General features: G+C 28.3%; 1 protein-coding gene across 1 annotated transcript; it reads left to right on the forward strand.

Moving 5' to 3' along the window:
- The first annotated feature begins 4,424 nt into the window (after positions 1-4,424).
- LOC111629561 (prolactin-releasing peptide receptor-like) lies at positions 4,425-6,645 on the forward strand. The gene has a single exon (XM_023373472.1). The coding sequence runs from the start codon at positions 4,473-4,475 to the stop codon at positions 5,724-5,726; it is 1,254 nt and encodes a 417-aa protein (XP_023229240.1). The 5' UTR covers positions 4,425-4,472; the 3' UTR covers positions 5,727-6,645.
- Positions 6,646-18,169: the final 11,524 nt, after the last annotated feature.

An 18,169-nucleotide genomic window follows, 5' to 3' on the forward strand; every position in this document is an offset into this window, starting at 1 on the left:
AGAAGAGTTAATTTCATTAATTATTTAGGCAATCGATTTATTATTTTTATATAAACTAACTTATTTTCTGTTCCTTTACTGCACATGAAAACATAAAAATGTCCATGTTTTTAATACTTGTATCTGGAAATCCCTTGCTTAATTCTACAAAAAATCCTAGAAAATTGTTGTTAATTCATAAAATAAAATTCGTTGAATTAATTAAAGGGAGTCGGTTTATTTTATTGATTGTTTACATGAAACTTTTTTGTATTAACTGTATTAATTTTTAAAACAATAGTTTGTTTGAATATATACTGTACCTTTAATTAATTAATTAAATGTGAAAAGAAATAAATACAGTGTCAAGGTCGGGTGTTTTAATCGATATCGAGCCCGTCTTTGAGTTGTTTGTTAGAGTGCCGACGGATATAAAAACAACACTATAACTCCATTTACACGTAGGAGTGGAATGATACGTCGGCATTTTTGTCTTTTGAGCATCTTCCCGACAAAAATAACCAAATTCTTCTATCACGTAGTGGATTCCGAATTTTTAGTCGGTCAGAAAACACAACTCGAATAAGAAATGATTGAGACAGAAGGGAGGAAAGAGAGACTCTGGCAGAAAAAATCAAGACAGATAACTTACATCAAGTTTCTTGAATAAAGGAAGTAAATCACAGAAGAAACATCTGTGAGAGAGAATCAAGGAAGACGTAACTGATTTGAGAATCGGTTCCACGAGTGTTTCTTTGAGCAAACATTCTCCGGGGGTATTTTCTAATCTGGGGGGTAATAAATGCATTTGATTGGTCATCAATTTATATATATATATAAGCAATAATAATTTATGCATTATTCATCTGTTTATCGCAACCCATTTATACCTCAGTTGTGAGAAACGTTGTTAACTATTTTTTTGTTCACTTTTACATTTTTATTCACAAAACAACATATCTGACAAGCTTTATAGTGTTTATATTGTATATTTTATTTCACTATTACGTTATAGTTTTATTGAATCAAGAACATTAAAATGAAAGAAAAATGAACGATAATAATTTCTAATTTATCTCATTAAAATTCAGAAGATCGTTTATAATCGAAGTAAAGTAAATAATGGTTTAAGCTGTCTTTCCTTCTCCTTCCAAAAAGTTTCCTTCCGGTCTTAATACATGTAAATGAATATGCAAACATAGTAGACAACTAAATCCATAAAATCTTATGTCAAATCTGCAATATTGTATAGAGAAAACTGTCTTGGAGCAAAAGTATTGGTGAATAATTATTCAGTAAAACATGTCCAAAACGGAAAAAATGGTGTTATGTTAACTTTAAGATAATTAAAACTAAAGACACTTAAAACTATAACTTAGTGATTTTCTTTATGTGTCTAATACTTAAACAGGACTAGTTTCCCACAGATAATCTTGATGAAAGGCATGCACCACCTGGCAAATCGCTCATGTGTTGCACTCCTTTATCAATTTAATCTTAATATCATCCCATACAAATAATTAGCTGTATAGATCAATGTCATTACCCCCGTATAACTGCCTAATAAACTGACAGTTTCTCATTCCATTGCCAGCAAATCTAGGTCGTTGCCTGTAATTATTACGTAACACAATCGAAATTGTGTTTTATTTTATAGCTATTCCAATAAAACTGTAGTGCTGCTTTTAACAATAGTGCTATTGAAGTACTTAAGTAAATTGTTGTTTTTTAGGTGTTAAAATTAACTATTTTTTATTAATAATAATATATTTTTATTAACGATCTCCCGTCTTTAATGCTAATATATAATAATACTTCCTTCAATCTAAGTTTTCCTCCAAATTTTTACTTTTTATTATTTTTTCTTAGATCAATAGAAACTTTCCGAATTTTCTGTTGATCTTAAACAAGTAAAACAGAACAATGAAAACAAATTTGAAATTAGATCGAAAAGTTTTATTTATTTTTTATTAAAATATCATGATTTTTTCAACTGAAATACTTTAGTTTTATTGATTCTCGTGTCTTTGAAATGTTTTTATTTTTATATTTTATAGCTAAAAATAAAAAAATTTGAAACTTTACTATTAAGTTTTGTAATTTTAAGCAATTTAAACTAATTTATAACTAATATTTTTATATTTATTTTTCATTTTTTTCCATTTTATAAAAGTTAATTAAATTCTTTTACATGAATTTAAATCTAAAATGTTTCAAATGCCTCTACGAAAAGTGCATTTACATTACAAACAAATTAACTTCTTTTATATTTAAGTTTCGATTTAGTGTTACCCCGATAAAGCGCCAGCGAAAAGGGGTCTTTCTCATAATTATTATATAATCTTCAGTATCTGTAAATTGCTGTAATTTACTATTTTGTATTACAAGCGCCATTGGTATCACCAGAACACGTGATTTCAAACTCGAACCCAAATTTTCGTAAACCTCATTATTACGTATATCCCACTGTTTTGGATAATTCAGTTTAGTGCATCTTCGATTTAGTGACAGATTTAATAGCGACACGCTAAAAGTAGTTTTACAATTGCAAAAATAATCGAGATGCGTTAAAACGGGGTGTCATCTTATTCCATTTTATAATTTTTACACAAAGTGAAATGAAATGATAGGAAATTTTAAAATATTTCAAACTTTATCAGTATAATTTATAACAATTTTTTAAAAATATAATTATACGTTATACGGCATTAAATTGCGTGAAATAAATCATAATAATTGATGAGAAACAGCAATATCGACATTTTTGTCAATACAAATTTATCTTTACAATTTTTTTTTCAAGTAAATAAAAAGAAATTCAAAATAATTCTTACGATAAGATAAATTTGTAACTATTGATACAAATGAGAGAAAATTACAAATTAATTTTTAATGAGTAATTAATTGATAATTTATTACTCATTAACGTTAACTATTTATAATCTGAAATATTAAATATTAAAATGTATTCAATATATTTATTATTGCTATATAATTATTGATATATAAATTATATATAGACAGTACATTATTTTATAAATGAAATAATGTACTGTACATACGGTACGTGATTAACAGAAACACGTGTAAATTATAGAGGATAGAGAAATATTTACGGGGAAGTGCAGAAAGGAAACAATGTGCCTTATGCCTTATAAAATGCCTTTGCTCTGGGAAATATCTAAGAAGAGAGTGCGGATATTGCCCTGACCATCCCACCATAAACCTGCTGTTGCGCACGAATAAGAAATAATTCACATATTGTACAATACAAACGAGTAATACTAGGAGTATAATTACTGTTGACATCCGTTCTTATTTGGTAAGGACAGTCTGTTCTTTAGTTGCATTGTTCTTCTTTTACCCTTAGGATAAAGTATCTTCCTTAATGAGAAAAAGAACAACGTTGCGGGTAATATCGACTGCTAGTATTTCTAATGTTATCAGGTTATCACCTAGTATTTCTCAACCATAACATGAAGTTTATGAAAGCAGATTTTTTAGGAGGCATACGTACAGTACATATATAATCTGTATATATAAGGAGAATTTTGATTCACCTGATACATAGTACTTCAAAAAACATTAACACTAACATGGAAGTGGTACAATCGGGTTTCGACTTTTTGAATAAGGTCAAAAATTGTAGAGTTCTCAAAAAATAAAAATAAAAAAAGCACGGCTCTATTACCCCTATAATAGTGACTGAGTACCATTTCCATATGTGTTTCCATTTTTTGAAGCGCCCTACGTGAAGATTTAAAACTCTTTTTGATAATTTATTTTAAATCAAACTTTCTAAGGTTTTCTTTGAGTTTTTTTAGTGATTAATTTAACTAATTTAATAAAAGAATTTTTTTGAATGGCTTCTCCTAAATAATAACTGTCGAAAGTTAATATAGTTAGAAAAATTTATGTATATGATGATTTATTTAAGATAAGAAGTCTTTATTCTCTTATGTAAAAAAAATATTCACACTTGATTAATGATAATATTTTTTTTTTATTATTTCTTTCGCAGGAAATACATCAAAAACAGTTTTTCATGTGATCAATGAAGTTTGATAAACAACATGTCACTACATATTGCTAACAGTTTGCAGCTCAGCAATTACGCAGTTTTCGCTGCTCTACTAAAAAATCACACATTCTTCAATGATTATCTGAACTTTGACGATTTCAATGGAACTGATTCCAACGATTATTTGGATACAACCGATTACGTTACCAGTCTTCCCGCTTTCAGAGCTTTCTTTTGCTGTCTCTATGTTATAATATTCTTGTTGGGAATATGTGGAAATGTGTTGGTGTGTTACGTTGTCTTTCGCAATAAATCCATGCAGACTGTCACTAACTTCTTCATAACTAATCTCGGTCTATCTGATATCCTTCTGTGCACCTTCGCTGTACCTTTCANTTTTTTTTATTATTTCTTTCGCAGGAAATACATCAAAAACAGTTTTTCATGTGATCAATGAAGTTTGATAAACAACATGTCACTACATATTGCTAACAGTTTGCAGCTCAGCAATTACGCAGTTTTCGCTGCTCTACTAAAAAATCACACATTCTTCAATGATTATCTGAACTTTGACGATTTCAATGGAACTGATTCCAACGATTATTTGGATACAACCGATTACGTTACCAGTCTTCCCGCTTTCAGAGCTTTCTTTTGCTGTCTCTATGTTATAATATTCTTGTTGGGAATATGTGGAAATGTGTTGGTGTGTTACGTTGTCTTTCGCAATAAATCCATGCAGACTGTCACTAACTTCTTCATAACTAATCTCGGTCTATCTGATATCCTTCTGTGCACCTTCGCTGTACCTTTCACACCACTTTACATATTCATGCAGGAATGGGTGTTCGGTACTGTATTATGTCGTTTGGTACCGTACGCTCAAGGTGTGAGTGTATATATTTCCGCTTTTACTTTAATGTCTATTGCTATTGATAGATTTTTTGTAATTATTTATCCATTTAAACCCCGACTCAAACTCAACATCTGCTACATGATCATCGTCTCTATTTGGATTACCGGTGCCTTACTTACTCTTCCATATGGTATCTTCATGAACATGATATTAGCAGATAATGGCAAATGGTACTGTGACGAAGCATGGCCTTACGAATCTAATCGTAGAGCGTTCGGTTTTTCCACCAGCATTCTTCAGTTTGTAGTACCGTTCATCATCATCACCTTCTGCTACATGCGTGTTTGTGGAAAGCTCAGAAGAAGAGCCAAGGCCAAACCGGGTGCTAAGTCTCAAAAGAAGGAAGAAATGGAGAGAGAGAGAACCAGAAGAACTAATCGGATGCTGATAGCCATGGTTGTCATCTTCGGAGCCTCGTGGCTACCCATCAACATGTATAACCTTATAGTTGACTTTTACATCCCCGCTTCGAATTGGAAATATCTGAGCGCTTTCTTTTTTCTTTCTCACGCAGTAGCCATGAGTTCTACTTGTTATAACCCCTTTCTGTACGCTTGGTTGAACGAAAATTTTCGCAAGGAATTTAAAACTGTTCTTCCTTGTTTCACTACTCCCGTTGCCTCTGGAAGAATTCATACTATAAAACAAGATAGAACCTGTAACGGACATGAAACTGCATTAGAAACACTTTTACCAAAGAATTCGATGAAAGATATCAAATTACATGAGGATAAAATGATTTCAGTTAAGTACATAACCGAAGCAGAAGCGGTACGATTTCCTCTTAAACAGGATTCGCTAAACAATTAATTTTAAGTACTAGAATATTATTTTCACTTTCTACAAAACTTATTAAAATTGCTCAGAATACTCCCTCCTCCTTCTATTGAATACAGTTAAGAAGCACAATCTAAAACAGTATAAAATATATATATATAATATATTTGTCTAGGAAATTTCTGCTTATTTTAATGCAAAGAAATTTTTAGTTTCCATATTTTATTTTCTTAAATTGCATATAAAATATATATTAATATAAAGATTTTCATAAAAATTATTTTTGAAAAATTCACTAACCCTATTTTACGTAACGTTCGTAAATATAAAACGTTGTCCTCCCCACGTTATAAATGCACAAAATATTAACATATTTATGAAAGACAAGTTTAAAAGTACATAAAATCTATAGAAAATTAACATATATTACCTGGAAAATAGGTAATTTTGCTCATTTTTTATATACAAATACGTAGATTTGAGTATTATTCTTAATATAAAAGATGAAAAATAGTTATGTGATGAATATTGACATGTAAAAATGAAACATTTTTCTTGATTATATAGAATTAAATATAATATAATTTTGACATTAATAAAGTATATTCTCTTATGAAATTCAATCAATGGTGCGTATATGTATGTTGTATATATTGTAATATATTTAAATGAAATTATGTATGTGAAATTTAAACCAGAGATGAAATATTTGCATTAATCAAATGAAATATGTGCCTGATAAATATAATTTCGCTTGTGAATTTCTTTAGCAATGTAACTTGTAATGAAATTTGTAACAATTTAACAATGTGCTCGATTGAATTATTGGATTTTAATTTTTCCCTCCCCGTTCTACTTCGTGTAGTTTACGAAAATTTCCCATAGTAAATCTATGGGAAAGGTGGGGCTCCGTAGTCTTCACGAATAGAGCGATTCATTTATATTTTATCATTAAATATATAATATTTTAACAATGAAAAATTTTATGTAATAGTGAAAAGTTCGTTATGTTTAAATAAAAAATTCAGTAGTTATGATTTTTAGTTTTTCTTTATATTATGACTTATGAAATAATTCAATAAAACAAATTTCAACTCAAAATTTACTCAAGAAAACAAATATAAGATAAATATATATATAAGAATAATTGTTTATATACATTAAGAAGTAAATAGATACATTTACTTACTGAAAAGAGAATTTTGAGAAACAGAATGGGGTCCAAAAGTCAGTTAACCGAAAGCTAGCAATATAAATTCACCAGATTAACTTATTTTTGGGTCATCCTGTGTCTGCAACTTATTACTCGTACTTAAATTTACTTTTTTAGTAGCTTTTATTTTACGTTTTCTTTATACCATAATGTGGGAAATACATTAATAAAACATTTCAATTCAAAATTTCCTTTAGAAAGTAAAGAAAAAGTATTTAAAACTTTTTATTTTATAATAGATTTCTTTTAAAAAGTATTACAATACATTTCGATAAGTAATTCTGCTTATTTATTGAAAGAACAATTTTATCTTAGATATAGAATGGTTCAAAAGTCAGTTTACGAAATTGTAAGAATAGCAGTTAACCAGGTTAACTGACTTTTCAAACACACTACAAGCCCAATTTATCATTAAACTTAAATATATTGTTTATATATTTTATTGTTTCCTATATTATTTATACAATTTGAAGTAATGTGTCTATACAAAAAGTCTATATAAAAAGATATAATAAAGCTCTATACTGTACTGTACTGTACATCTTCCATTGCGCTATTGTATTTAAATATTGTTTAACTACACTTAGAAGTATGCTATTGTTTTTAATACTTAATAAATAGCGCGTAATTACGAATGCTTAGTAAAAATCTTGGCAATTTACGACTGTAGAAAACAAAGTAAACCAATAAAGAAAATGTTATTTATTGTTCCTAAAAATAAGAAAATTGTTTACTTATCAATAGTCCTAATTGAAGAACTTGAAGAAATTTGTGCATGTGTGAGAACAATCAAAAATTATATTAGATATATTAAAACACTTTTTAATAAACACAATTAAGATTTTACAAATAGTTCCTTGCCAGACGACTGACCACGTAGAGGTTGTCATTTTTTTGACATGTCTAACACGTAAATTAGAGTTAGTTTCCGATAGAAAGTCCTTTTTTGGGAGGCATCCCTCCCTTGCGGATTGTTCATGTGTTACGTTGCCTTTCAAACCATCAATTCATTATTGGAATAGTTAATTTTGACTCCTCGAAAAACACGGAGTCATTGTTTTACTGTTATATGATAGTTTTCTTCCTCGGCATTTTAGTGTTTTTATTTATTTATGAATCATTCAATATCTAAAGTCAGAGTTCTTTATTTCTTGAAGTGAATAATACAATGATAAAATAATATTTTACTCGAAAGTTACACGTCACTGCTGATTTACTGTAGACAGCAAAATTAAATTTTGAATATTTACCAACTAAAGTAAGTACCTTTGTTTTAAGGGTACACGGCTGAAAACGTCTATGGAATTCGATCGATGAGATAAGACAATCCAATACATGAGAAATCTGTAAAAGGAACTTCTTTCCGGGAAAATTTTCTACGAAAAATTGGCTTCTATTTTTGTGTTAGACAGGTGAAGATAAAGCAGAATACTTCTCATGTTGGTGAGGCGCGAATACGCGACCTGACAGAGTTCAGTTATATCTACTTGGCCATTGTTGGGATGGAAACCAGCATTTGAGACAATGAGATGTAAGGCAGAGAGGGATAGAATTTAATTGTTGACTTAGAGACTACGCTCAAAAAAAGTAGTCTCGAACAGATTGAATCTGGGGTGGAACTCGATTACTCTACCTGACTATGTAACTACGTTACACAGACATCTAGTATTTCATAAAATTTAAATCAATCACCGAGATTTTTAAAATACTCTTAGAGAATGCATATTGTCATTTTATCATTGCAATTTTATTTAAAAGTTCTTCATGATTTCCATTATTTTTTCCTATTCGATTTTCAAACCAATTTTATTTTCCAGTTTTATAAAGCATATGTAAACAATCAGATAAATATTTTGTATGTTATTCCTCTTTAATATTTAATAGGATTCACATTCTTTTAAAAAAATTTATTTAAAATCAAATTAAAATAATTTCGAGTACGTCTGTCTTTATTATCCACACATCAAGGAAATAATGTTTTCTAAAAAGTAGATTACATAATGTATCTACAAAACGAAATAACATAAAAGCAGATAGCAGAAAGAATATGTGAAATTTAATTTTATGTAAATGTAAGAAAATAAATTTGCATAAATGTAAATTTAATAATTTAAAACCAATGAAAAATTATAAAGAAGAATTTCCTAGAGCATTTACCTTTATATGGATTATACAGCTTTCCAAAAATACCATCTTTCTTTTCTCTTCAGTGTCTTGCCAGTAGCGAGAGAATTAAAATGCTGAATACTGGTAGTTGGTGACCAACGACTTGCCACGTATAGTTTACCGTGTGCAACACCAAAATAGGGCCAATTTCCATTAGACCTCCCGTGGGGCACTCCCTTATCACATCGTATATATCAGTGTTTCTCAACGGGGCGATATCGCCCTCATGTGGGCGTTTTTCCATGTTGAAGGGGCGATTTGTAACAATTTATATTTTGGGGCGCGAAAAACAACTTTCTGGGCGATACAGTAAAACATTATATTAAGAATAATTGGATATTTTATTCGTTATATCGTACAATAATTAAACAAATAACATTATACTGGTCACTAGTCTATTCGATGCAGTACGAATTTGGCGTTAGCCTTGGCCCTCGGCATCGGAATTTTGAAGTGAAGGGGGCGATACTCCGTAACGGTTTTATTGACAGGGGCGATACTACGTTGAAGGGGGCGACGATTAGTTACAGGTTGAGAAACACTGGTCTATATGTTGAGTTGAATCATTCCATTAATCCTTGTCTGAACTTAGTTGCCACAAGTCTTCGGAGCACATTCTTCTTTAGACTCTTGAGGTTAGATTCTTGTAACTACTTTTTTTGGATCATCAATTATTTTAATTCTCTTCCTTCCTTCTTCCTGCCAACATTTTCTGTAAAGCTTTCATGAATAAATCTCCGTCTCATATCATGTGAACGATCTAGTTGGCTTTATTCTCCACCTATTATCTATTAGCCTATCTTTTGTTCTCATTTACTCTTTCCAGAACTTCATTATTCTTCAAAGTAACATTTTGGAATAACTTTTTCATTGTTACTAATAAAATTTTCTCTTGAAACTGTTATTAATATTGAAGGATGCATTACAAGAAAGAAATTTTGAAGAAATTGTGGTATTTTCTATTATTTTTCTTATACTAAAAGCTTGTAGAGTTAAATATAAAATATAAATATTTTTTTGTTATTTATTTTCATTCATATAAAAAAAATATAGAAACTAATGTATCTTTTTTACTTACAAGTTCTAACGTATAATAATTATGATTTACATGTATGAAAATGTTGAAATTTATGTTACTGAATGGAAACATATCTACAAAATTTAACCACTTCTTTTATTTAAACATTGCAAAAACACATTGCAAAGTACTTCACTACCGTAACGCCATGACTGTAAAATTATGATGATATAATCTCTGAAATTCTGTGAATATCTACATTTAAATTACGTATAAATATAATCTATTGTAATTAATTTTATCTCTTTATTAAGTTCATTAACGTCACAAAAAATAATTTTTCTATTGAATTATGTTATAAGATTTCTTCTTAATCTGATCATTTGAAAGTTCTTCTTATTTTACATCTCTATAGTTTAATTGAAAGGCTCGTTTTGCTTTAATGAGATGAGACAATGTAACACGTAGCATCCCTTTGGAATTGATCTGCCAAATGGAATGCCTCCCGAAAAAACCTTTTACGAGAAACTGGTCCTATTGAAATGTTATACACGTAAAGAAAATTCAGAAAAATCTACAGACTAACTCGTTGGTGAGGTTTTATTGAAAGATATTTTTATATGTAATTTATGGACATATTTCATCCCCAAATGGTTAATGTCGTATCTGACGAGTAAATTTGAGAAATGGGTAATTTCTAGTAATCCAAATGTCATAAATCAGTTCATGAACCAAGTTTTAAGGTACATTTTTCTTAATCTATAAAACTTTGTGTGAAAAAAAAATCGATCGTTTACAAATAAAAATGTAAAATGTAAAAAGAAATTATTACATGTTTATGTTGAAGTTTGATTTATAACTGCAGATTTATCCAGATTTATAGATTTTAGAAATAACTTGATAACGTTGTAAATCAGGTTTAATAATATATATCATAAATCTATTTGCATATAACTTATTTTATGCATAGATATGAAAGTTAGATAAAAACTTGTAAGCAATATTTTATTCGATAGTGAAAAATTTTTGCTAGTGTTATCAGAGATTTAAATGTAGAAAATAACACTACAAAGTATAGTTTTATGTGTGATAAATAACAATAGACATGTTTGAAAATTACATATAAATTGATAATGTAATTCAATGAGAGAATTAATAGAACAGATATCATAGAAGACTTTATAATAATTAAACTAGAAATTCCGAAAGCAGAATATATTATTATTAGAAGATAAATACATTACATTACAACTGTAATTACATTAATTAAAAGCCCTTTACTAAAAATATAAAGTGAAACAATGTAGTGAAAGACAATACAAATTTGGTAAGAATCATGAAGCATGGGGAAATTATAAATCTACCGACTTTACCTAATGAAAAATTATACTAATCAGGCTTGTTATAAAAAAAATAAGCTTGTTCCGTTTACATCTGTGTGAAGGAAGTAACAAAGAAACGTAAATCAATATCTGAATTTATGAATTTAGAAGAGAAACGATCAGAAATGGAATAAGAAAGTCATTCATTTAATTTTATATCCAAATAAGATATCTCTAGTGATGATAGATGGTAGAAGACAAGGAAACAAATGGACCATCTGCCAAGGGAGGCTTTTATGAGAAACTGGTCCCTATTTAGGTGCAGAAACGTGAAGAAAACAGTTCGCTCCTCACCAGCCCGTTGGTGAGGAGCGATCTCGTGACCATCTACAGTGTTCACTGGTTTTATCCTTTCAACTAGTAATGAGTTATGTTTCTAGTTTTAAATATTCAAAAAGAAAAAAGAAGCGTAAGAAAGTAAATCCAGTTATTTGAATATAACAAAGTTCATCATAAGATACCATAAAAATTTCATTTGCATATAAATTACATTGTTTGAAAACCGAAATAATTTCGAGTTGAGTTTAGCAAAATGATAAATGACACGAAAGTTAATAGATTTCAATCCCTTCTAATATTATTTCGTATTTTAAATATTTTAATTTATCGAAACTAATTGAGATTTATATCCGGGTGGTGAGGGTCGATCTATCCTGGAAGGACCTCACCCACCAATTTCCTGGGGTTGAAGCATAAATATTATGTAGTTAAACATGTTATATATTAAGAGTCATGTCTTTCTTAATGTTTTATTTAAATTAATTTATATATAATCTTATTAAGCATATTATTATTTTAATTATATAATATATAATCAGTAAATCAGTAAGGAAACATTTAAACTGTTAACTCTCAAAATGTTAGCTATTTATAATTGAAGTTATCGATTGATTTAACCGTTTGGGAATTAGGAATAATGTTTAATTATTCAAAAAATTCGCTAATATTTTAAGAACTCCTTCCTTAGTCAGTAGAAACGGGTCAGTTAATCATTATAAAAGCTAAATTGCTGTTATTTAACGCAATGGAGAATACCAACAAAACAGCGTTAACTGACTTTCGGGCAACCCTTCACAAAATTATGAATTGTTTAAGAAGTGATGTACATAATGATAATTTGAAAATTATTTGATACATAATATTGCCTTAAGAACAAAGTTTTAAGATTTAAAGAGAATGGAAGTGTTATGTATAGAAATTTTCTCGATACGAAAAGATGAGAAAATCAACTTCGATAGTGTCAAAGGTGAACTATTTAATGCCAAAAATATATGAGACAACGACAACAAAAGAGCAATGTGTGATATCTTCTATAGCATATCAATCACTCTTCGAAGATTATCAATGTCATCTCGTATGATACTGATCAATAACAACTAGCCATTACCTCTTTTTCAAATGTGTTCTTTACTCTTTATGAAATAAGAAAATTAGATAATTTTATGAGAAATATAATTACAAATAAAAATTAAAAGCTTATAGTTTTATTTTTCTTACAATAAATAGTATTAAATTCTGTACTTTTGGTTATTTTTTTCAACAAAAATATAGTAAAATAGTTGTTGATAATTACCTATAATACTCAACTTTTATAGATTTTATAATGATTTAAAGCATTAAATATGCTTCAAAACTTATAAAATGAATATCTATAAATATTCAAGTTGTGTTTTTTTCCCTACAGAAGTCATTTTTCTTCCTTTAGAGCATTTTAGAATCGAATCTTCTAAACTTCCAACGAATTCACCCTAATGGAGGCCATTACAAGACGTTCGATTTGAATGATTTTCAGTCTTTTCGATCGATAGAAAATTCGCTGTTTTCAACTTGTATTTTATTAAGAAGTTCGTAATCTTTTTATATTCAAATTCTTATCATTATTATTGATTTTTTTCTCGTGATATTTTTTAAATTAAATTTTTAAATTGCCATCGAGCAAGACTGATATCCTAGAATATTTCTAACAAGACCCTAGACAATTAATTACTTTAACTAGTAATAAAATAACAGTGGATTTGTTTTCATTCGGGAAATATGGAATAAAAATTTGCCGTCTACTTAATCTACTGGATAATATGTTTTAGGTTTGCTTTCTATGCATAAGATAATCAAGACTGTTATGCATGAAAGTAAACACGTAAGGCATACAGTAAGCATTTTTTTGTGTTTTTCTGCTATTTAAATAGTCATAAACCCATACTTACACAACTAGAAACGAATATATACGCATAAACATCTTCTAACACGTGTGAGGATGTTTATGCGTGTTTACGTATGACATCTAGACAGACAGATAAAAATACATAAAAGTAGAAACAAAACAGTATAGAAATACAAACATATTAATTTTAAAAACATATAAAAATAGTAAATGCTCATTTACAAACAAAAATTACAAATAAATTACTTTTTATTACTCTAATATAGGTCGTATAACAAAGGAATAAACATATATGAAACGAGCAATTATTTATTGTGATATCGACATTTATTAGGCTGTAATTTTTACCCATATTTTTAATTTATTTTATGTAAAATATATGCTCTTCACCTCAAATTAGTAGTGGCTTGTCTCTGTACATTATACTTTTCCTTTAACAATAGAGTAGTGCCATTCATCTATCTATATCCGTTCAGGAAAAAATCATAAACATTTCGTTCTTAATAACAATAAAAAAAGCTTAATATTAACTTTACAATTTTTTTATATTTAAATAAAAGGAAAGAAATAATTTTAAAAATTAGCAAAACTATGATTTATATATATATAAAAGCTTTTTCTTTATCTCTGATTGGTCAAACGAGTCACAACCTAATTACAAGTATGACATCAATCGGGTATCTTCTAATGAATTTTATAGATGAGAAAATCCTCCAATTTCGAATAATAGACTATTTGTTTGATAGGTGTAATTTAAAACAAGCATTAAAACGGATTTAAAGAGTAAAATTCTCGATAAAGGAAAAACCATAAAATCGTTAGAGACACGTGATTCTTTCGACTTTATTCTTTGTAATGACGAGAAAGATTTACAAAAGAATAACGATATTACTAAATAAAAATAGTCAATATTCTGGCCAATAATGTAATTTATTCAACAATTTTAACACAAAACTTTATTAGGTTTTTTTTTAACTTATTTAATTAATTTTATAATTAAATTCGATGCCGATGGGTCAAAACGTTGAGGAGTTAATGGGTGGTGAAATTAGGGGTGAGTGAGAAGGTTTTACGGAATTTTCTGCGGGGTTTATAGAGGTTCTAGAGAGTATGTATGAAAAATTTGATAATAATGGATTAAGGGGTTTAGTAAAGGGGAAGAAATCATAGGAAGAGATAGGGGAGGCGTTGTTTTACAGTAACTTAAAATTTATGCATGATCCTAACAGAATAACTATGAGAAAAAATTGATTCAGATGGATCAAAGAGTTTAGAAATGTATAGAGAACAGATAAACATACATTCTATTATATGTGGGTAGATAATGCATATCGAAATTGTTATTTATACTAAAAATTTTAATTCGAAACTAATATAAACATAATTAATATTGTACCTAAACAGCATAAATTATGAAATTATGTATATATTAATTTTAAATTAAAAATTACAAATAAATTTAATTAACAAATATTATTTGATCACAGTGTTTACAGTTATTTACTTTATATATTTGAAAGTTAAGTAAGTAAATATAATTAACGTATAAAATTTTATTATTGGCATTTATATTATTATCACTATTATTTACTTATTTATTATTAAAGCAAATTAAATAACATGATAATCTATAAATAAAAATAATATCTAGAAATCATAAATGTTAATTTTCTTTATTTTTTAATATTCAAACGCCTAAGAGATCAATTAATTATAGAAATTGAATTGTTCTATATTAATTGTGAGTTACTTTTCTTGGTCATTAAGGGAAGAGGAGTAGTATTAAAGTGACTTTCCTTACTTAATGAGAAATCACTTTGAACAGTAACATCAATCATCAATTGAATTGCTAGAGAGCAACGTAAGAAAGTAAAGACAGCACTTAGTGAGTGAAGGAGAGAGCATGAATGACCTAAATTTAACAATATCTGTGAAAGTAAAGAAATGCTATTGCCTTAATACCAAAAATTGATTTTTGTTCAACTTGTTTAATTTATAAAATAATTTATTTTTACTACGTATTTAAATTTTATATTTTTATCTTTATTAAAAATAGAAATTGGAAATTTTTATTTACGTAATTTACTTATGATTTCTTTGATTAAAGACGTGTAAATAATTTGAAAACATTTTTAAGGCTGTCATCTACTCACTAATAATTATATAACTTATAACTCGTGTGATTTTTTTTGATTAGATGTCATAACTTTAATAACTTAAATGAATAGATGTCAAATCTAATGCATAAATCCGTAGAAACATTCTTATATAGCTTTTTTAGATTTCTTTTTTCTGCAAAACTGAGGTTTAGAAAAAATATTTACAATATTTTTTCTGATCTTCAGTTATGAAGTAGCTTTCTCTATTTTCTAAAAACACCTTTAAACTAGGCTGTAATTTCTTCTTTACCCACATAATGTCCTTTATTAGAAGGTTCGTACAAAACTCTATAAAAGTCAGCCCTCTCTTACACTTGATTACTTGAATATATTTCCTGTTTTACAAATACAAAATTCAGTCTTCAAATATAACATTATTTTCTCTAGTTTTCTAATAAAACTAAAAACACCTTGAAATTACCACTTATAAAACCACTTGGTTGATGGATTTTATACTAAAGTGTTTTCATTTTAGTGTAAAATCCATCAACTAACACTCCTCCAACATCCCTAGTTATCATTTACAAGCCTTCATAAGTTATAGCCTTAACTTTTGCCTCTCAACATCATGACACATCTCAAATATTTGTTTCTTTTACTACAGTTGAATTCGTATTTAGCAATTAAAATCTGGCCAAAGACTAATAAAAATACGGTTTTAGAGTTATCCACTTAATCACGTTAGATATTAAAAAATGTTAGTCATATATGATCTATTATTAAACAATATGCTAGAGAATGGAGACCATCAGCGTGAGATGAAAATTATATTTATGCCCAAGAACTCTCAGGATATGGATGAAGATTGTTCTTGGGTAAAGATTATAACGATAATGATTATGCTCCGAGTAAATACTATCAGAATAAAGACTGTTCTTGGATAGAGACTGTTATGATGTGATAATTAAGCTCATGAATGAATGTAGTCAGAATAAGGATGTTTATGTTCGTGAGTAAAGATTGTTAAGATCCAGATGAAGGATTATGGATGTGGATAAAGACTATCAGGATGAGGATTTTATTTTATTATTAGAGCATGAATGTGCTAAAATTCGAACTGAATGTAAGCTTATACAATGTAAATCATTTTACGCCTTCTTAATCGAAATGAGATATCTCCCTTTCAAAAGTTAGATCTATAAAAATTACAACAATAATTCTGAGCTGCATTTTCTCACATCTCTAGCTTTGTTTACATTCTCTCCCAATATCATCGATTAAATTAAACTCGACTCATTAATTAATTTTCGAAAAGAAACGTTAAACAAATACAAGGTTCTTTAAATATTTGTCTTTAAATTTGTATTTATTTTATTTCTAGATATCAAATTTCTTCAGTAAATAATCAAATTGAACTTGTTTAATTACTTAACTGTTTTTGTCATAGTAATGCACAGTTAAAAATACTTTTATCAAAGTAAAAAAAGTAAATTTCGTAAATTAAAATAACACAAATATATTATAAAGGTCATAAAACTCCATAAAAAAATATTAAATTTTCAATATGTTTAAATTTTTGAATTTCCTACTTGTCTTTTGTGTTTTTACGGAAACACCTCAAGAAAATTGACTTATTTCTCATTAAGTTAAATAACAATACATAAAAATACAATATTAACTTTATTTATTTAATTTTGTTTATGAAAAATTAATATTTTGACTGAAGTAACATCTCTAACGATTACGACAAGCTTAATACTTGTGCTGTACATTCAGTTAACATGTTTTAACTTTAAAGTATTGTAGGAAAACCAAACATCTGAGGCAAAATATGAGTAACGTATTGATACAGTATGATTCACTCATTAACGGGCTTTTACTTTAAAAGTATGGTTGGAAAGCCGAACATCTGACACAAAAACCTTAAGGAACCAATTAGACGATTGTAGGATTAATGGACAAGGCTATCTGACAAGAAGGTGTTTCACAGGACTTTATACAGGAAGCTAGTCCCAATTCAAGTGTACAACTCATGTGGCCATACAGTTGGTGAAGTGCAAACTTTATGGAACCGACTCAGTCGGTTCCATAAAATTATTCACGTTATTGTCGTAAACAATAAGAATCTAATTAAATTAGAATCCCGATGTATAACCTCTACTTTTACGACAGATATAAGTTTCTATTATGAGTATTAGATGCCATATTTAAACCCACCATTTTATTGGTCTCCTCTTTGTGGCCTTATATAATTAAAAGTATTTTTAATTATATAATGCCACAAATAAATTTGGGGGATATAATCTCAGTTCTGTAAGAATAAAATGGTTCGCTTTGTTACAAATTTTCAGAAATCGATCAGAATTGGATTGGATTGGATTGAAGGAATAAAGAAATGCGACATATCGGCGATCTTCCATGAGAGTGGCATCTCCCA

This window comes from Centruroides sculpturatus, unplaced genomic scaffold (genome assembly GCF_000671375.1).
Source record: "Centruroides sculpturatus isolate CEXI.00-Female unplaced genomic scaffold, Cexi_2.0 scaffold537, whole genome shotgun sequence".
Taxonomy (NCBI): domain Eukaryota; kingdom Metazoa; phylum Arthropoda; class Arachnida; order Scorpiones; family Buthidae; genus Centruroides; species Centruroides sculpturatus.